Source organism: Macaca mulatta, chromosome 11 (assembly GCF_049350105.2).
Source record: "Macaca mulatta isolate MMU2019108-1 chromosome 11, T2T-MMU8v2.0, whole genome shotgun sequence".
Taxonomy (NCBI): domain Eukaryota; kingdom Metazoa; phylum Chordata; class Mammalia; order Primates; family Cercopithecidae; genus Macaca; species Macaca mulatta.
The window spans coordinates 121,649,622-121,670,377 of NC_133416.1; the positions used below are offsets into that span (position 1 = coordinate 121,649,622).

General features: G+C 51.0%; 1 protein-coding gene and 1 long non-coding RNA gene across 3 annotated transcripts in view; one reads left to right on the plus strand and one right to left on the minus strand.

Moving 5' to 3' along the window:
- Positions 1 to 15,246, minus strand: part of TBX5 (T-box transcription factor 5) — a 53,339-nt gene extending 38,093 nt beyond the window's left edge. The window contains exons 1-6 of one of the 2 annotated variants that reach the window (XM_015152892.3): positions 14,566 to 15,246; positions 10,494 to 10,678; positions 8,569 to 8,663; positions 6,235 to 6,354; positions 5,300 to 5,447; positions 1,433 to 1,585 (exon numbers count right to left, since the gene is read on the minus strand). In XM_015152892.3, the coding sequence (XP_015008378.1) occupies positions 1,433 to 1,585; positions 5,300 to 5,447; positions 6,235 to 6,354; positions 8,569 to 8,663; positions 10,494 to 10,640 (663 nt within the window). In that variant the 5' untranslated portion in view covers positions 10,641 to 10,678; positions 14,566 to 15,246. Of the gene's footprint in view, positions 1 to 1,432; positions 1,586 to 5,299; positions 5,448 to 6,234; positions 6,355 to 8,568; positions 8,664 to 10,493; positions 10,679 to 12,375; positions 13,117 to 14,565 lie in introns of those variants that run through there. The other variant, XM_001111737.5, reaches the window with a different exon arrangement.
- A 241-nt stretch (positions 15,247 to 15,487) lies between these two features.
- On the plus strand, positions 15,488 to 19,570 carry LOC144332712 (uncharacterized). The gene is made up of 6 exons (XR_013400715.1): positions 15,488 to 15,777; positions 16,246 to 16,519; positions 17,128 to 17,190; positions 17,412 to 17,586; positions 18,452 to 18,592; positions 18,744 to 19,570. It is a non-coding gene; the product is annotated as an uncharacterized LOC144332712 (long non-coding RNA).
- Positions 19,571 to 20,756: the final 1,186 nt, after the last annotated feature.

Genomic DNA, 20,756 nt, shown 5'->3' on the forward strand with positions numbered 1-20,756 from the left:
CTCAAAGATCCCATATGGACCCCCCTCCCACCTTGCCCTCCCACAGCCTTCTAAGCCCAAATCACTGCTTAATACTCCTAACAGTCTACAACCCCATGAGGGCAGGTGCCCCTCCCCCAGCACCTATTGTTTGCCTCTCCAGATTTTAGATATTTTCATAACAAGGCTTAGGAAACATTAAATCCCTCCTGCCACCCGCAATAAAACGAATCCACAAGCACTTGGGTATCTAAGGAACAGAGGTGAATCCTGACAAGCGGAGACAAGCTTTCTCCTAAGGAAAAAGAGAAGATCCTCCCCCTACCCTCCAACCTGCCGCTATAGGCAGCCTGCTCCAAAGTTGTTGTCAAGCTTTGAAATGCCGAAACCAGTGCCTGGATTTTGAACCTCACTGGGTCTGACTTTCACACAATCCATCCGGCAGCATCCCGCCCCCAAACCAAACTGCAGCCACCTTCTCCCAAGCAATTCAGGTGTGCCTTCCCCTCACCAAGCTGTGGTTCTGCAGGCTCTTGTCTAAGTCCTGGGAATGTTATCCCAAGCTGCTGGCGGTGCAGGTTGCTCTGTTTTCTTTTTAACAAGGCAAACCTTGCTCAAGAATGTGGTCTGGAGTCAGTGATTTCTGAAACAATTAGGGAAGCATCAGGAAAGTCCAATCCTAAGGATCCCAGCAACTTTGCCACCTGCACTGTTGCCAGTTGAGTGGCAAAGTTGGGTGCAGTGGCTCATGCCTGTAATACCAACAATTTGGAAGACCAATGTGGGAGGATCGCGTGAGACCAGGAGTTCAAGACCAGTCCTGGCAACCTAGCGAGACCCTGTCTTTACAAAAAACAAAAGTTAAAAATTGACTGGGCATAATGATGGTGTGTGCCTATAGTCCCAGTTACTCTGGAGGCTGAGCAGGAGGATCTCTTGAGCCTGGGAAGTCAAGGCTGCAGTGAGCCATAATTGTGCCACTGCACTCCAGTCTGGGTGACAGAGTGAGACCTTGTCTTGGAGGGAAAAAGATTAAAAAGGCGGAGAGGAGAAAACTGACCCCAGCAGAAATGATGGCCCCAGAAATGAAACGGCAGCTCCAGAGCCATGCAATAAGCAACCTTTCTTCCCACTAGGCATTTCATAAGGTCAGTGGGATGCCTTCTTGTGGCATTTGAGTGTGTGGCCCATCTATGGTTTGACAAGTTTGTTTCTAACAGGTGTGGGTGCATACATGTGGTTGTGACTGTCATGCCAAGCCCGTGGATATACTAAAAACAGCTGAAACTCTTAGGCTGCAGCTTTGTCCCCACGCCAGCATCCTGGGGTCGAAGTTGGTGACTGCTGCCATTCAGAGGAGCAAAGTTCCAGCAGGAAACCCTTGCAGATTCATGCAAAAGAAAGAGCAGATGGCCCCAGGCACCGGTTCCCGGGCTTCGGGCTTCGGGCTTACCTTGTGGTTCTGGTAGGAAGTCACTGCTATAAACGCTGTCTCAGGAAAGACGTGAGTGCAGAACGCTGTATTTTTTGAGCCAAATCCATTATTTTCATCCGCTTTCACGATGTGTAATCTGGGCTGGTATTTGTGCATGGAATTTAGAATAATCTAAAAATAATAAAGAAAATGAGATTGTAAGAAAATCAAAACTCCCTTTGTCTCCAGATAAAACCCTGCTCCCCACCCTCTAAATTCGCCGTGTTATATCGGCTCTCGAAAAATAGGTATTTTTCTTCTGTTTTGAAAAGGTGCCAGGGATTTCATTAAAAAGAAACATTTCAAAAATAACAATTTCCAACTGAAAAAGCCAGGGTAATATTCCAGGAATCTACCCAAGGCACACAGAGCAGTAAATCAGAATTCTTAATAAAGTTTGCTTAATAAATTAACTCCCTGCATAGGGCACTTCCCACCCCCAACGGGAGCTGAGCAAGTCTGGATCGAGGAATCCACGTCTGGAGGGAAGCCTGAACGCCACTTTTGGATTGACGGGTGGTGTGAGGGCACGGGGACAAACAAACAACAAACCTGCAAATAACCCCCACTCCCCAAATCTCTAAGGGATGCAAGAGAAGATACCAAGTGTTTGGAAAACTGAAATGTATAAAACAAAAAAGTCACCAGTTCTCGGCACAGCCTTTTTCTGAGGCTTAGGGTGGGTGATCAGACCTCAAATCTGAGGCCTTTGTTTGGAGAACAAGCAAAGCAGAGTTAGTGAAAAGAGAAGATATTTGGGGGGGCGCAGGTGATCTGCCCTCCAGGGACGTCAGCTCACAAGGTGTGGGGAGGAAGCACCCCCAACACCCCTCAAAGAAGGGGCTTGAAAACTCCCTTTCTCCAGCTTTATCACGTTTCAGGATCCATAACCAGAATTATCTCCACTCTTGACCCCAAACAGAACGGCTACATCTGCTTTTTCAGGAATATTCTCTTTCTACTTCCTATCTTCCCCATATTTAGGGGTGCTCCCAGGGACAAGAGGGGTCCTAACTGCTGTAGTTGTGCTGTTATTTTTACAACCACCGTTATCGTTAGGAAGAGAAGGAGGAGGAGGACTTCCAGGCTGCGTGTTCTTGCTGGAGCCAGGGCTAGTCACAGATGAGCATCCTCACCAATAAAACCGGGTTTGTTGTTCTGATGAACTGGATTTTGATGCTCCCGGGAGGCTCTTAACGCTAATATTTACCAAAACGCTCTGATACATCCCCACCGAACGTGCGAATTGCCGCGTTTAACAGCCTGAAAATCTAGCCTGCCTTTTCCCGGGAGCTGCGGAGGTTGTCTCGGTGACTTTGATTATTTGCATTGATGACCCTGGGGCAGGATTCTTGGACCAACCCCGGAGCCCGGCCCCAATCGGGTGGAGGTAGTTGGGGGAGGGTAGCCGCGGCCCGGGCGGGGGAGGGACGAGGAACTCTCAGGCCCCGCGGCTGCCCGACCCCGGGCCGCGCGGCTCTAATCTCCGGCCGCCGTGGCCCGGCCGCCTCCCCGGCCGATAGCGACGCCGACCGGGGCGGCGTGGCGACAGAGAGACTCAGCAGGGCCCCGCTGGCCGCCACAGTCCCCGGCCGGCGGGGCCATCGGCCCGGCTTAGCCAAATTGCTTTGACGGCTGGGGACAGTGTGGAGACAGCAGCGCGAGGGCGATCTAATGGCTCCTAATTTCATTAGGGCGGCTCTGAATTAAAAGTCCGGAGTTTGGGGTGGGAATGCCTGGCTTCTAGGCAGTTCTGAGCAGCTCCGAGTCCCTCTCCCCAGCTGGGAAGGGGACTGAAGCTGGCAGGGATGCCAGGAATTTGGTGGTGGGGTTGTGCACCTTCCGCAGGCATCCGCCCCAGAGAGACCCCAAAGGCACTCCAGAGGAGGAGAGAAAAAGCTAGGAGCTGAAATGAGTGGGAACCGTCCCACTTCCCAGCGTCAAGGACCACGCAGGACCCCACCCAAGGCTCCCATCCTCCAGAAGGAGCCAGCCCAGAGATGCAAGTGGAACCTTTAGAAATGGCGCTGGTTTTCCCTAGTGCTGGTAAGGTATCCGCTGGGGACTGGCAGATACACAGTCAGAGCGGGTCAGCCAACGCCCACGCAAGCTGAATTTACAGAGCACCTCCTGGGAAGTCCAGCAAGAAGAACTCGTGGGCAAAACACCAGAGTTTAACAGAGCGCCTCTGCATTTGCCTGAAAATGCCTTCGGTGCCCTCCCAGCAGGCTCCACAGAAAGGGAATGGTTCTTTCTCCTCTCCACCCACGTGCTGAGAGCTGCATTTACCCATCAGTGGGGACCACGGGGATCCTCTTCCCATTCCAGATCCTGGGGACTTCAGTGCTTCATCCCCAAGGCCTCAAAGGAGCAGATTTCTCGTTCGGACCTTCATAAACCATCCTCCCCGCCCTCTTGACAAAATTCATTCCCTCCCAGGCCCCTCCTTTCCCTGAAATTGGCGACCATGGGCCTATCTGTTGCTCCTCTTTGAAACTACAACCTTACAGGACAGGGAACCCCTTTTGTAACTAGAGAGACCTAGCCGCAAATCTCTGCTCCCAAATATAGGCTGTAGGACCTTGGCAAGTCACCCCCTGTCCCCTGGACTCTTCCTGTACAAAAGTTATGCCTCTCCGTCCTCCCCCTAGGCTGCAGTGAGAATCAAATGCCCTAAGATGAATGTACACACTTGTATGGCAGAATCATCCAACTACAAGTTCTAAACGTGAATTCAGAATACGTATTCTGTTCTAGTTATTAATTATCTCCTACGATGAGATCTGGGGACATTTTTTCAAAAATCAGCGTTTTGTGTTCTGTTTTTCTTTGGGGAGGGGGGGTGATGACCCTACTAAGAATCCACTAAAACCTACACATTCTTTTGGGTGGTGGGCAGGCTGCACATTCAATACCCTGCATTCAGTTTCAGGAAATTCACCAGTCCCCTCTCTTGGGTCCAATCCAGACTCCAAGTTTAGGACGCCGGTTTAGGATCGCCTGCTCTGGGCACAGTGTGGAAAGGGAGAAAGCTGGATGTTGAAAAAAACAGATCTCCCCAAGAGTATCAAGCTAAAAAGTGGCACTGGCACCATAGTTTGCCTCTTATGAGTTCATTTCCCATCTGGAAAAGAGGGGGCAGGTGAGCTAGGCTCTCCCTCTCCCCTGGAACATCCCAAAATTAAGGCAGGATTGGGAAGTGGGGAGCGAAGGTATATGGCTTTCATTGTGGTCCAGCCTCTGTGCAGTCTATACTGGGTATCCACTGGGCTAGAATGTCCATATTTTCTGCAAGACTGAAACACAGCCCTCCACTCCTAACCACAGATCGAATTCACAGACTCTCCAGGCCTGGAATGAGCAGCTTTAGTCATTCCTCCATCTCTAGGCAAAGGGAGAGGGGTTGGGCCCTAGCGGCAAGGATGCAGTCTCAGACCAGGTGAGCTGGGGGCCATATCTCCAGCTGCCAAGGAGCTACAGACCCAGACTTGGGGAGTGTGGATCACAGGGAGGACTGCGGAGGGGCACATATCTGCCTAGGAGAGTAGTGGAGACAGAGGATGAAGTAGTAGGAAGAAAAAGAAAGTAAAGGGAAAGCGAGTGAGAAGGTGAAAGAAGTTAACAGAAATGAATGAGAGAAGAAATGAGACAGAGGGGAGGAAAAGGAAGAGGAAGGAAGTCCAGATCAAGAAGGTAGAGGCAGAAAGTGATGAAAGTGGGGGAAAACGGAGTAAAGAAAAGGGGAAGTGTGGGCACACAGAGCCAAGAAGAGAGAGAAACCCAGTGAGAAGAAGGGAGAGAGGACAAGAGGCAGACAAAGCGTGGAATCCAGGCCACAATACTCACATGCCCAAATGGGTCCAGGTGGTTGTTGGTGAGCTTGAGTTTCTGGAAGGAGACGAGCTGCCTCATCCAATGCGCCCCGGTGGCGGGAGAGTCCGGGTGCACGTAGAGGCGGCCGGGCATGGCAGGCTCAGCTTTGCCGGTCACAGACCTAGATGAAGGAAAGGTGTGACTACAGGCCTGGCTCAGAGTCTGGAGGTAGCGCACTGCACCGAAGCGTGCTTCAGTTCACGCACCAGGTGAAGGTTCTTGAGTAGTAGCTGGAAATAAACTGGAGGCCCTCCCGTCTCCCTTAGGTATCTGCAATCCCAGGTGCCCCAGCGTACTTGGTGCCTGGGTCCAGGCAAGCCCCTGGCCCAGCCTTTTCTTCTTACAGCCTCTCGCATCCCACAAATAAGTGGGGGGTTCTGGAGGTCTGGACGTGCAAAAAGCCTTGAAAATTCCTTGAAGGCTTTCAAAGGGGACTTCATCGTCAGGCCCCTGCACTGCTGGCAGCCATGGGAACAATTCTACCCAAGAAATGGGCCTCTCCTCTCTTAACTGTTTAACTTGAATACCACGAGCCGATTTTGCAATTTCATAAAAATGCATGTTCAAAGCAGGTAACTCATAAAAAATAACTGTAAATGGTTTTATGCCCCAGAAATACCTCCAGCACTTGGTAACAATACCCTTTGTAAAAATCCACAACCTATGGGTGCAGCGATAGATACAGGCACCTCACTTCCTCTGAGCCTCCGTTTTCTCATCTGGAAAACCGGAGCTAATGGTTGCAGTTTCTTCGTCTGAGAATGGTTAGTAAAAAGCAATGGGATAGGCGGACAGACGCCTTTAGCACACAGTAGGAACAACAACAACAAAATGTTCACTGATTCAACTTCTCGGGAGAAGATTCCACTTTTCTCTCTCCCCGCTCCACCTGCCAACCCAGTGCCTACCATTTATTATCTGCGAATTTGTATCTGTGATCGTCGGCAGGTACAATGTCCATGAGAAGAATGTACTTCGTTTTGGGATTAAGGCCCGTCACCTTCACTTTGTAACTGGGAAACATCCGCCTAAGAGAGAGGGACGGAGGGAGAGAGAGGGGCGGGAATTAATGCCAATACTTGAAGGCAGCCTCCATCCATTTTAATGGAAAAAGCGATTCCTGGAGAAACGTGGAAGCGGCAAATAGCCCCGTTCCGCTCACCGCAAGATCCATCCCGGGTTTCCCTTGAAGTTATAAGGAGGAGAAAGGCGAAGGGAGGAGAAAACAGCAGGCGGGCAACTGTAGGTATCCTAACAGGAAAACAAACCAGGACGCATGCGCCTTTAGAGAACGGGTTTTGAAGATGCTTCAAAGGGACCTCCATTTCAGCTCTTGCTAACTGCCTTTTTCAGAGCCAGACACCTACTATTAATATTTGTGGAGAGAGGAGGTTTATTAGGTACAAAGCTAGGCGCCGATCCTAGAGGATCGGTCTAGCCAGGTGCTTCCGCCGATCCTCGCGGCGCTAAGGTGTCACGTGTACGCAAGGTGTGTGCGCCCCAGAGACGCACACGCGTGGGTGCGCACAGGCTTCCCGACCTGGCTTTGGTTCTCTGCCCCTGGAGGAGGGGATAAGCCTCGGTTCCCACTATAGCTCGGTTGATGACCTCTGATACTGGTCTCTAGCAGTTTATTCCTGAATACCCCCACAATTTCTCCAAGGGGCCTGACACTCTTCTTTGGAGAGTCGAAATTCCATGGCCTTCAGCAAAGAAATTCCAGACCCTTCCAGATTTGGTTTCAGAAAAAGCTGAGGCCTGAACTAAGATCGAGTCGTTAGCAAGCCGATGGCCCGGAACTGTGCCGTCTCTGCTACCTTTCTGCCCCCCGGCGCACTCCAAATTTCCCTCCACCTTCTAAAGAGCATATCCGAGAAAGCAAAGATTCTCAAGGCTGGCCTGGGGGGAAAAGACAAGTTGGCAGATCTGGGCTCACTCAGCGATGACGGGAAGGGTCGAATGGAGGCCTCTCCCTCCGAGCCCCGCAGCCAAAGCCTCGCGGTGTTTATCAGCCTGAGCGAGTGCGCCCGGAGGCGGAGGCGCAGCAGACTTCGCAGGCCTTTTATAGTTAAACCCTCACGACTCCGGCTGGGGGAAAGAGGGACTCGGCCGTGTCTTTCCTTCCTGGGGGACTAGGAAGAGGACTGCAGTTAGTTGATATAAACAGTACGCGCCTCCTAGTTCACTCAGGGCTTGGGCCGAGTGGGGAGCAGACTTTGTTTAATTTTAAATAATAATAAATGTCACTGTTGTCAGTTTATTGAGGGAGGCTTCGGCTGGAGAGCGGGGCGGGGAGGGGGGGCGTCTGGAAAGGCGGCTCCACCCTCCGCCTTCACACACTCGGTGGCTTGGGCCTACCGGTCGCCTACTCCACACGCCTGCTCGGGACATCCTCTGGCTTTTTGCTTTGCGGGACGCGGAAGACCAGTCCAGCATGAAAAGGGATGTGGCCAGGACGTCCCCAGACCTGAGCGCGCGCGTACACACACACACTCACACACTCACACACTCACACTGACATATAGAGCTGCACCACTCTCCCTCCTTCTTCCCCAGAAGTCTAGCATTTCTAGCTAAAACTCTGCGAGCTTTTAAGGGGAACTCCGGGGCGAGTGTCTTGGCGAAGCTGCTGTGTTTATCGGTGTCTGTATATAGAGCCCGGCCGAGCCCCGGTTCAGTTTCAAAGGCTTCGCCAGCTTTCTATAAACAATGAAAGAGGTAGCGAATACATTCAACGATTCAGAGTTTGACAGTCGGGTGGGACCCTGGAACCACTCCATGGTCAGGGAGGGTGGGAATGAGTGTGGAAGTAAAGAAAAAGTCCAAGACCCCTGAAACCTAAAGACCTTCTAGACTCTGTCTTCTTCGGGTCTGTTTTCTGTTTTTTCCTTTCCCTCTTCTCTCTTTCCTTCATTACGAATCCAGATAGCACGGCCTCCCAAGCTCTTTATTCTTTTTATATGTGAGGTGGGAGAAATGCCCAGTTTCCGGACTTGAACTTTTGGAGTATTTCCTCCATCCCAGGAGAGATCAATGGAGGAATCTCCCTGTGCCTCTCTAACCAGGATCTGTCTTTCTCTCTTTCTCTCTATCTCTCCCGGCCTCCTCCTCTATTCTCTTCTTTCTCTGTGTTCCCTCTCCTATTGCCCCTTTCCTTCCCTCTTCTCTTCCAAGCCACCTTTTTTTCTTCACCTCTCCCGCAATTTCTCCTCGTCCCTCTCCTACACAACTAACCCTCTCACCTTCCAGCCTTGGTTATGATCATTTCCGTGCCCACTTCGTGGAATTTCAGCCACAGTTCTCTTTCATGGAGAAACACTTTGATTCCCTCCATGCCCTGCAAGAAGGAGAAAAAAGTCACACTGACAAGCCCTGGCGGTAGTGGGCATTCCTTCCCCAAACTCCCCCAAAACACAGAGACTCCTCCTCCTTCCCACTGGAGCCTGTGGTCTCAGAGGGTAAAAAGTGGCCTCAGCCTACTGCAGAATTATCTGGAGCACCCAATAGCCTCTGCCCAGGGATCCCTATGTAGGCTGAGTCCCTGAGGTTTGCACCAACCACTTGAACCCACAGTGCTGTATTGTCTCCTTCTAATGACACCAGCATAAGGCTATGGAATGATCACCCACCATCAGGGTGCTTCGGAATGTCACTGAGGAGGACCAGAATAAGCAAAAACCAACCAAACAAACCAAGAAAAACTAGAGCCAATTTCAATCCACTTCACCTGAGATACAGGGAAACGAAAACAAAAACAAAAACAAACAAACAAAAAACCTAACCTAGAAAAACTAGAAACCTAATCTAGAAAACCACTCAGAATATTCTTATGTAGATGCTCAGATGCCCACACACCAAACATACAGATACACAAATACTTGCTTATTCTCGGCCATGGGGGTACAAAAATGAAGATATATGAATTTTTAAACTTAAAAATGCTTATATTATCATATGGTCTCACAGTCCAGAACGAAAATTAATCCTAAATATCTATATTAACAAACCCTCCAGGCTCTCCCTGCAAGTAGCTCTATCCACATCCAGCTATTTTGATTATAGGGCAGGCCTGATGCCATTTCACATTTTGGCTTTCGGCTAAAACTACATTTATAGAACCGATGCAAATATAAACATATATACACATATATACATATGTGCACACACACATACACACACAAACTCTTCATTTTGGAATAATTTGCAACAGTCTAAAAAGTGGGTTTGCTTTTCCTTAAAAGAAAAAAAAAATCTGTAAGTTTCCTAAACTGTGTTCACGCTCTGCTTCTCTACAAATATACACACGTTTTCCTGAAACTTAAAGGCCAAAGAAAGAAGCCGGGAAAACCCAGGAAGGACATCGAAATCCCAAGCAGGGTTTTAGCTATGTGCAAGTGTCTCTTCTGGTCGTCACCCCGTTTCACACCCCCGTGACACCTTATTTAAAAATCACTGGGATCTACTGAGGGGCCTACTTGAGCGCCCAGTGCGTCCCGGGTTTGGGGCGCAGAGCGCAAGGTGAGGCTCCTCCCTCTGCCCAGGCCCAGCTGGTAGCCTGGCGAACCCGAGGCTCCTGGTGCCCTCCGGGCGGAGCCCTGTGCGCTCCCAGCGGCGGGTGATGGCGCGCCAGCCAGCCAGGCCCCGACCGCAAGACAAATGGTGGGGCGCGCGGGTCTAGGCGGCGGCGCGGAGGAGGCAGGAGGAGGCAGGAGGAGGCAGGAGGAGGCGAAGGCTACGGGAGATCAGAAGAGGGGTCAAGCCATCGCTCATTGCGGCCTGAAGCGGCCGCTGACCTGGCCCTTATTAAGATGCTGAGGGCCGACTCTACACGTAGTGCTGCGGGAAAGGAATTATCTAGGCCATTGTTAGCTGACCCCAAACAGCCGGATAATTGAGATTTGTCGAACAATTTAAGTAGATTTCAAAAATCCTTTGTAAAGATAACCGTCACAATAAAGTGAATGACAATACTCTAGTATTTGAGGAGACAGGGCAGAGAAAGGTGGAACTGAGTGGGAATAAAAAGGAAAGAGGATGATTACAGTCGATGGGTTTGTTTTGCTTTTTATTTTTGTTTTTGTTCTGTCCCTGCAAGAGGAGCCGAGCAGGGAAGCCAGACTCTGACTTCGATCTCTGCAAAGGGACCCGAAGCGCGAGGTCTCCTTACCTGCTGGGTGAAGGCGGCCTGTGGGGACGACGGAGACTTGCTGGGGGCCCCGAGCGCGCTCTCGGGTTTCGAATCGCAGGGCAGGTCTTTTGCATCAGGCTCCAGAGGCGTGTGCGCCAGGCCAAAGCCCTCGTCTGCGTCGGCCATGGTGCGCCCGGGGCCCTGTGCCCGCGCAAGGTTCTGCTCTGAGGACAAGAAGCAGGGGAAGATGGGGGTGGGGAGGAGAGAGAGAGAACGAGAGAAAGGTTGGAGAGCACAGTTCTAGTGACAGGAGAGAGCAGTTTGGCCCCCAGTTTCCAGCTACCAGCACCTCCGTTCCCAGCTAAAGGAGACTGCAGAAGGCCCTAGAATTATTACTATTCCTAGTATTCCTAGTATTATTACTATTACTTTATGACCAGGCACAACCTCTTGCAAAAGACCCGCGTCAGACCCGGAGGAGGCAGGCCCGCATCTCCCCTGCGCAGGCTCTCCGTGATAAGCAAGCTGCCCGTCAAATTTGTCTGGACTTCTGGAAGAGCCAATAAAGATAAGGCGTGGGTATTTTTGGAAGCCACTGGGTAGGAACCAAAAACAAAACAAAACAAAAACCCAGTGTCCTTTAGAGAATTTCTTTCTTCGCCAAATTACAAGATGCCGTCGGAACACTTTTTATTAAACCTCACAAGAGGAATAGTTTCCTGCAGCAGGCAAATATGTGTGAAATAACCCGCCTCTTGCAAAAACAAAAACACAGGAGAGGGGAACGTTATGCAGATTGAGACTAGGTTCAAAAGAGAATTCACATACATCTTTTATCAGTTACAGGCCTAACATTAAAAGTCCTTTAAAATTAAAAGTCCTTTTCTTTACCCCAACCTTAAATTAAGTAAGATTCGTTGAAAGATAAAAAGTAGCCAAACAGAAGACTGAATGAAGAAAGCCACCGTGCAGCGGTTCTGAGGGAGGCTCGTCACTGGGTGCCCGCCACCAGAGCTCTGCAGCCGGGCCGGGGATGGCGGGCATTTTGTGGAGTGACCAGGCTGAAGGGGGTTTCTCTGAACTTCAGCCAGGCCTGGCTTGCTTAAACTGCAGGCCCAGGCTCGGGATTGGCGAGGACAAAGTCATTATCGGATAAGTCCTAGGCTGGAGGCATTGAATCTGCGGCCCGGGTCCCCGCAATGAACAGAACGGCCAGGGTTTGCAGGCGTATGAGGTTGGAACACACAAAATAACAGCCGCAGAGCTGTTCAAGCCCAATGAGCCTGTCTCCTGCTCTCTGATCTCCTTCCAATCTCCTCTATACTCAAGTAGGAATTCCCCCCAAAACGGAAAGACTTTCGGAAGCGGGCACAAGCGATGGTCCCCCAAAACCTTAGCAGCTGCTTAAGCAAGGGACCAGATCCCACCCTGATCTGCAGTGGCCAGAGATCTAGAAATGGGGCCGAGGAGAAGGACAGTTTCTGAGGCCTGACTCGCAAGCAGCTTTCTTCGCCTCGTTCTCCGGGCTTCAGGGAGGCGGCGACTGGAGCTCCGCAGCCTACTCACAACAAAAGAAAGCAGGGCTGGCGCTCCCACACGCGCTCCCATTCACTGCCGGCCGCGGGGAGAATCCTACCCCGCGCCCTCGCCAGGGTCCCGGGGAGCTCCGGGCTGGCGGAGACGAACAAGATGCGGTTTGACAGAACCAGGCCGTGCTTCCTGCAAACCTCAATGCCGCTCCGCCAGCCGCGGCGGCCTCCCGGACTCCATTCTCCGCGGAGCTCCGAGTCGCGCAAAATCTCTGCAAGCTGCGCTCTGCAGAATGCAAAGCCAGGCTTGAATCCGCCATTCCCGCCGCCCCAGCCGACTCGGCCGACTAGCTCCCTCCTGAGCCTCCTGGGCCATCTGCCGGGACGGTTACCTCTCTGGGTGAAGCCGGTGCATTCACAACATCCTCTGTTGCTCCTAGCAGGGAAGCCGGCGGCGAGGCGGGGGTGCAGGCATGGTGGCTCCGGGGTTTATGCGGAGTTTACTGCGTACCCAGAATAGCGGCTACTGCTGCTTACTAGGGCGCACCTACCGCTGGAGCCTCCGCGGCGACTGCCCCCCTCCAACACACACCTCCTCCGCTGTGCGCTTGCTCTCGCTAAATACTTCCAAGTTGCCAAGTGCCAAAGAACACAAAATAGCCTCCAAGAGCACCGGCAACCATATAATCTCAGTGCCCCGCTCCTCCCTTACACCCCCAGGGAGGGAAAGCTGGGAGCCCAGTGAATGGTCGAAGTCCTTTCTGGGCGCAGCTTTCAGGATTAAAGTTCCCGAATTCGAGGTAAGAGTCAGTCTCTCTCTCTCTCTCTCTCTCTCTCTCTCTCTCTCTCTCTCTCTCTCTGAAATACAAGCCAACTCAGCTGAGCACAGTGACGTTGGGTTGCCTCGATGCTCACAAAGTACTGAAATCGCCTATCCAACTAGATCCCACTGCACTCTGCCGCCCTCCCCCTTCTCTCTCCCTCCCACCCTCCGGTCCTCCCTTCCCCCCCACAACTTTTCCACTAGATTTCCCGAACACTCAAATCACAAACGACTCACAACCCAGACCTGCAATAACTCCCTCCTCTCTACCCCTTTCCCAACCTCCATCCATCTCCGCTTCTCTGAGCAAGCAGTGGCTGCAAAAACTCCTGCACAAATCATTTCAAACTCGGTCGGCTTCTAACCGGGAAGTAATCTCAGTGACGCTGGCGGTGCAGAGAACCGAGTCTGGAAGCACACACACGAACACACCCCGGGCCTCCGCAGCCTTGCAGACGTTCTCTCCAACGCTGACCTCGAGAAGGAGAGCTGCCTGACCCCGCCTGGCCGGCGCTCGCCTTTCTGACATCTCTCCTCCACCCCCTACTCATCACCCCTACTCTCAACGACTCTAGGGTGAAGGCAGGGTGAAGGTGCATTGGGATGGGGGCCGAGATCAAAGATGCCAAGAAATCGCTGCGGGCCCCCACCCCCACCCAGTGGGGCCACCAGACCTCCCCTGCTCCAGGTGTACACAAGGCAGTGCCCAGTTTTATTAAAATAATCAAACAGTCACTGGAGACTGGGGAGGGTTTTCATCTCCACTGGTCTCCTCTCCTTGCCCTTCCCCTCTCTGAAATGTATTTTTTTTTTTTTAGGGTGAGTTGAAGAGGTCAATAAAAGCATAAACACAGTCAGTAGGTCTCAGTCTGAGCAGACCCAGATTGGGACACCGAATATGGGTGCTTGGAGTAAATGTCAGGAGTCCTGTTCTGTTTCCCATCCTTACCTCCTGTACCCCCATCGTCCTGATTTTTCTAGGGTCCTGATAAGAGACTTGGGCCTGCAAGTCAAGGTCTGGAGAAAGGGATGGAGGGAGGAGAAATGCCCGAGATCAGCAGTTGTGTAACCCTCTGTGGCTGCTCTGCTAAAATCCCAGGCCAGGCCACTGCTGCAAAATGCCAAAGTGGAGAATCTCCAACCCTAAATGTGGGGCAACCAGGGAGAAAACCAACCCTCCTGTGCTATGGTGCTCACTCCACCTTCCAGGTTTGTTTGCAAACAGATCTTTGCCCAGGCGTTTTATTTATTTGTGAAAACACCCTCACCCTCCAAGTCAGCTTGGAGGCCTTTGGGCTTGCTAATAAGGCGACGCTAGGTCGAAGACACAAAAAACAAACATGGTATCGGAAGGAGGCTGAACCACTACATCTCCGGTAGAGGGAAAGGGAAATCCAGAAAGACCTCCCCAATCCCTTTAAGTTCTCAGAGATTTGGGGATAAAATTGATTCCCATAAATAATCTTCAGGCCCCTCCAGAGAGGAAAAATCTGGACTCTCCCAGGTAATAGCCTAGCCAGATTTGCTTAGTTCATTGAGCACAGATGGTCTGGGCCACCAAGCAAAATAGGGATTTTCAAACCTTTCGAGAGAATCCATTCTTGCCAGGTGACACACGAAGCCATTCTTATTTTGTTCATGAAAAGTAGCAGCACAGCGAGGGAAGGTTCAGCTAGATCAAGACGGGGTGAAAAGCCAAGGAGGGCCAAGTGCAAAGAGAAACCTATTTCCCCCCTTAGTCCTCCAGGGCGAAACTCACCTCCAACTATCCCACCTCTTCTTCGTAGCGCAAAAGCCAGGAGCGCGCCTCGCTGGAGAGGAGGGCTCAGGTGAAGACTTCGAAAAGGACCCCCAAAAGAGACCTCTTTAGGCCAGGTCTTCTTCCAACGTCTGTCAAGAAGAGCACGTACCTCCCAGCTCAAAGTTGGTTTGTGGTCTCCGACAAATTAAATATTACTGTTTATTACCAGGCATACCCCAATAAAATAAAGAGGCAACCAGGCGATAGCGACTATCTCACCAGCCGCTGCACCTATAGGACTTGGAGACGTCACGAGTCACGCAACCGGCCCGCGCTCTGTCACGCTTGGCTGGGGGGCAGCGGCGGGAGGTTAATTTCTCTCCGTCTTCGCATATCAGTGCCGGGTCTGCGCAGCCACAAGTCCCGGACGTCTTGGCCCCGGGAATAAATAAAGACATAAACCAACCCGGCTTTCTCCGGAGAAATGAGGGTGATGAACCTAAGACACAAACAGAGCCAAGATCGACTTTCTTAGGAAGGGGGAGAGGAGGGAACTCTTCACGAAGGGAGGTGGGAGTCCACCTCAGACCTCTATTGGAAGGAAATCGAGTTGTTCCGGGAGACTGAGATCTCTTGCATAAGGCATGGGATCCTTATTATTAAAAAAAAAAAAAAAAAAAAAAAAAAAAAAAAAAAAAACCCGCGGAGGAGCTCTTGGCAAATGAATATCGAGGCGCCGCTCTAGCTGGTTAGGCTTGGGATGCGATAACTGAGTGCCCTCCTGCAGACTTGCATAGAAATAATTACTGGGTTGTCGTGGAGGGGACACGAGACAGAGGGAGTTCTCCGTAAATGTGTCTTGCTGAGAGAAAGGTCCAAGAATGCAATTCGTCCCACAGTGGCCCGGCAGGGGCGGGGTGCGAGTGGGTGGTGGAGTAGGGGTGGGAGTGGAGAGAGGTGATTTCTGTAGAGGATAATTATAGCACCAGGGCCCGCCGAGGCACGAGGCACTCTATTTTGTTTTGTAATCACGACGACTATTATTTTTAGTCCGATCAATGAGCATAATTTCTATGTAGTCCAGCGGTGGATGCGCGCAAACTTCTGCGCACCGCTGGAAACCCACTAGATTCAGTTGCAGAACGTACCGCGTAGACGCCCCTGGTGGCGCTGAGAGAAGAGCTAGGCCTGCCCAGCACAGAGCCGGAGAGCGTCGGGCCTTCCGGAAGGGTAAGTTCCCCGTCAAGGGGTCCTGAGGGAGCCGGACGTCTGAATCTGGGCTTGCCCCCAGCTTCGGGGTTCGATCCTGGTTTTTGCGCGTCCCTAACCCCCAGGGCTTTCCAAAGCATGGCCTGGCTCCAGGCCCGTTCCGCTCGGGACTGGAACGGCAGCAAAATGTGCAGGGAGGCAGTCGGCCGGCAGAGCTGCTGCGGGAGCCAAGGTCAGGCCCGTGGGGAGAGCGGGCAGCTTCCAGCGCTGGCCACGAGCTCCCAGGCCAGCTGGGCTGCAGACCCCTTTGCTTCCAGAGAGCACAACCCGCGTCCTTTCTCTCGGCCAGGCTGCAGTGGCTGCCCCGGGCTTCGCTTTCGTTTCCCAAGTTGTTAATAACGATATTTTCCCAAATCCGAGGCTCGTTCGGTGCAGCGTTTTCTCCCAGATGCCAAGAACGCAACTTGAAATCCTTCTCCCAAACCCTAGTTCGATGAGATGAGTTCCTATTTGACCTCTGAGCCGAGGCGGGCCGGAAGCCGAGGCCTAGGCCCCGCCGGGGCTGCAAGGGAAAGGCGAAACTCCGAGCGTAGCGACTTTTCCATGTGATTCCTTTCTCTGGCATCCCGGACCGCGGGCCTTGCAGCCACCTGGACCGGCATTCAAAGGTTTCTACAAGTCCAGCTTCACAGACTGGCTCTCCCAGACGCTCCAGAGCCCGCACCACGAACAGAATAAAGGAGAGACGAGAGATCGCAACTAGGTTTGAGAATCCTCGTTCTTTTGCCTAATCGTTTGGGCAGTAAACTCCGGAGCCGGCTACAGCGCGCATCCTCCCTTCCTCCTTTCGGAGAACTGTCGCTTTCCCGAACCTGCTCCCAGCTGGGTTTTCTCCCAAAGTTTATTTTTCTCGTTTTGCAAAATTCCTGCCCTGATTTTAATATTGCAACAGGACAGCAGAGGTTCCTCTTTAAAAAGTCAAAACCCAAACCAAAGGGGCCGATTGCTGTTGATAATTTTTTTCTTCACTTGCTCCTTCCGTTTTTAAGAAAGACACATCCAAAACTACCCATTGTTTTTCTCTCAAAAGAGAACTCACTTTCAAATGCATCATCATCTATTTCTCTCCCGATATGTCCCCACCTGACCCGGTGGCAACTTGGGGGTGTGGGGTGGTGAAAAATAGAAGTGTGGACGGGGCTGGGAAAATGAATAAGAATTATAACAAGAGAAATGATGACAAAAGTAAACTTTGACCAACTCAATTTGCAAAAGAAAGGGTTGGTCTGAGGGTGAGACATTCCCTGGTTTCTCAAGGGGGTCACTTTCCCTTTTACCCAGTTCAATCTGGCTCTGTTATATTTTTTCCAGGAACACAGTATGTCTCTTCCCAATGTTTTATTCAGTTGCTGGTTTCCCCACTTCTGACCAGAGGTATGCGGGAAGAACACTGGCTGTTATTATTATGATTATTGAATATCCAATACTCTCCTCCAATATTTCCACCAAGAATTATTATTGCTACTCTCCTCATTCATGTTAGTGTTGCTTCGTGTGCTTTAGATAATAATTGTCCTCGTTACTCTCCAAGTTTTTTGTTGTTGTTGTCGCTGTTGGGTTTTGCTTTGTTTTTGCTTTTTGTTTTTCCTGTTCAGGGTAATGAAATGAGAACTGGAAGAGGCGATATCATTTCGAGGCCCAGCTGAGAAGGATCCCAATGCTAAAAATGTACACACTTCGAAGAGCAGAAAGGTGGAAGCGAGTGGTGCTTGGACACAAGGATGCCACTGTCCTATCTCCTCCAATTTGGGAAGTGACCAGCCTAGAAAGGTGAGGGTCCCAGCTGGGAGACCATGGAGTCCCTCCAGGGTCACACTGAGCCTGAGAACTCCAACCATCCTGCAGGTCAAAACCCACTGATAGGTCTCCCAAAATGTTTGGGGTAGGGGAAGAAACAGACGGCATTCCAGGTCTGTAACCCTGTAAGAGAGAGACTCGGACTGATATGTCCAGGTCTAGGGTGAAGGTGGGGGGCCTGTCTGGACACCTTCTACCTCAATTGAAGGACTCCTTGGAAACCTGGGAGCCCAGTGCTCTCTGGGACTCAGGAAAGACAAATTTTCTTTGGCAAAGGGAACAGTGTCGCGCTGTCGACAGAGCAGACTATTTTTCTTGTTCCCTCACAAGGTGGGGGTGGGGGGAAAGAAAAGGAAGCAAGAAAGAAAGGGAAATTAAATCCACACGTGTTAAGCTCGCTCAAAGGGCCAGAGTTAAAACCAGAGATGAAACTTCAACTCCAGCTCTGGCTGTCTGCGGGCCTCTTTCCAGCCAGCCAGGCCTCACAGAGCAAGGCATCCCCACCGGAGAGAATTCGATCTGATGTTTCATAAAGTGCTTTATTTAAGGAGAATGGGTGTGGGTCTGTCTCCAAGTCTATGCTGCAGAAATCCAGAATTTGCAGCGGCAAAGAAAACAAAGGAGATAGCAATTGTAATAATAATGACCCTCTTTACGAAAACTCATCCTGATATCCTCCAAATCAACACAACAATTCAGGCAATATTCAATCAATGACCATTAAATCATCCAGGTCATTGATTTACAAAATTCCTAAGGTCTGATCAGGCTTTCGGACTTGGGCCTAGCTGGGTCAAGAGAACCTGAAATGCTGTTGTGTTGATTCTGAAATCACCAGTTTAATCAGGACAGTGAATCTCTACATCCTTCATGCCTCTCTTATGGGGAGAGATTTTCTTGAGAGAAGACACGACAGGTCTCAGCTACAGAGCTCTGGTATACATGGGAGGGAGTGGAGGCGGCCACCCCGCCTGGAACTGTGAGTGAAAACTCTAGTAATGACCTTGAGGAGGTGAAGGGAGGTGGGTGGGGGTGTGGGTGATGAGGGAGGCCAAACCCCAATCTGGAAGGATCTGTCACTGAAACAATTGCTTGGTCGAGACCTCTAATTTTTCTTCCTCTCCAACTAGTCTCCTATGGCTCCCTGGTGCTGGGTTTCTGGCCTTTGGGACATCCTAACAGAAGGGTCCAGAAACAGGGACCCCAGACACCTTGCTCCCTCTCCCAAATCACACCCAAAACATACTGGGGTGAAACAACTGACAGAGGCTCTCTGTGGCGAACAACTGACCGAAGTCGCCAGTGGAAAAGTTCCTGATAATTATTTCCGCAAGGACCCTGAATTTCCTGGTCACCATGGCAACCTGGAAGTCCCACCGAATGCTCTCAACAATGGGGTACCCCGAGGACATTCGCGCAATTGGCTGCACAGTCTGAGGCCTGAAAAGCATTTCTGCCTACCGTTCTTGACTTTCTGGAGCCTCCTTAGTGGGTTCAACAGAGCAGAGATTTTTTAAACTGCCCCCTTTCTTAAACAGGAGAGAAAATTGAGGTTTAGTACCAGGTGGTTCAGGTCTTGAGCAAAATCCCTGTCTTTGAATTCAGAATGCTTACCCCAGAGCCGATCGTGTAAAGCCTATGGTGTATCTTAATCGAAACCCGTGGCCCAAACATCTCAGCCAGGAACCCGGGACTTTAGGTGTCACTTAATCTCTTCACATCTGTTAACTACACCTATCTGCATAGGAGGCCCCCCACATCAGTCCAGGCAACATTTTTATTTGCCTGGGGCCATTTCTCCTAAATGGAAGGAGAAAAGCCTGAGCATTAGAAATTGTGGCATTAATGTCTGCAAGGGCTAATGGAGTGAAAAGAATACATTATTCTTTTCTTTTTAGAAAAAAATTTCTATTGTGGATGTAATTGAAATAACATTAAAATAATATTTCTGATTGCACTGCTTTCTTCTTGAATGTGTATCGGGGCGGGGGAAGTGGCTCTTTTCATTTTGGGGTGGACAGTGGATAATACAGGCTGATTTTCTTGTGCCCAGCTCGGAGGCACTGAGCCTGCAGGGTTTGGGAGCAATGCAGGCAACCAGGAGAGAAAGGGTGACAAAGAGAAGGCGTCCAGGCCTCGGAGGTCTTTGGCGGTGGGATGGGAGCAACTCCTCCTCTGGGTCCTCTCTCAGCTTTGTTCCATTCTGCTGCCAACCCCATCTTTCTCCCAACTACTCAGGAAAGACAAAATTTAACTTCTCTCCCCCTATTTCCGATGGGACATCTAATGTCCCTCAAAGCCGCTGGCTGGCTCTGTAGTGCCTCCACCCATTCCTTTCCCTTCTGAGAGCCCAGGCAGCCTACAGAGGTTCTCATTTCTAACCGAAGGCCTCCTGTTTCCTTCCCTCCCCAGCATTTTGCATTAATATTTTCAGAAGAGTCCTACTTGTGTCTACACAGCCACCAAGAGAGCAATGTGGGTATTTTAGGCTCACAAATCTGTTAGCATTTGAGGTGCAATAATAGCTAACATTTATGGCAGGCCAGGAAAGAGCCATTGTAACCTGGTTTTGCTCACACAGTTAGCTCTGAATCGCTCTATAAGAAGGGGGATCAATTCTCTTCAACCTTACAGAAGAGGTTTCTGGCGGTCTGGCCACCACCCCACTCTGGTGGGATTCCAACCCATCAGAAGGAAGGGTTCCTCTGTCAAGGCAGGACCGGGAACAGGGAGTGGTCTGTTGGATTGGGGGAGTGCAAAGGGCACTTTTTCAGCATCGAAAAGCACATTTAGTTGAAAATGGGGAGGGGGAGGGGCTGTGGAATTGCTCCTTCTGTCACGGAGTGAAGGCTCAAATCATTTCTGATGTCTCCGTCTTTTCTCCCCACTCCCACTGAGGAAGCAGGGGCCCCAGAAGAGAGCCTGGGGGCAAACAGCCCAGATTCACTGGCATTAAGCAAGATGGGAGGGAGGACGGAAAGATGCTGATGTTCTCCTTTCCAAACCTCACTGTTCTATTCCCAAGTCCTGGCCCACATTCATCACAGCCTCAAGGCCAGTACACACTGTCTCCTGGCTTTGAGGGAGGAAGATGGGTGGGTGGGATGGAGCCGGGGAGAGATGTGCCCGGCTCCAATTTTTTT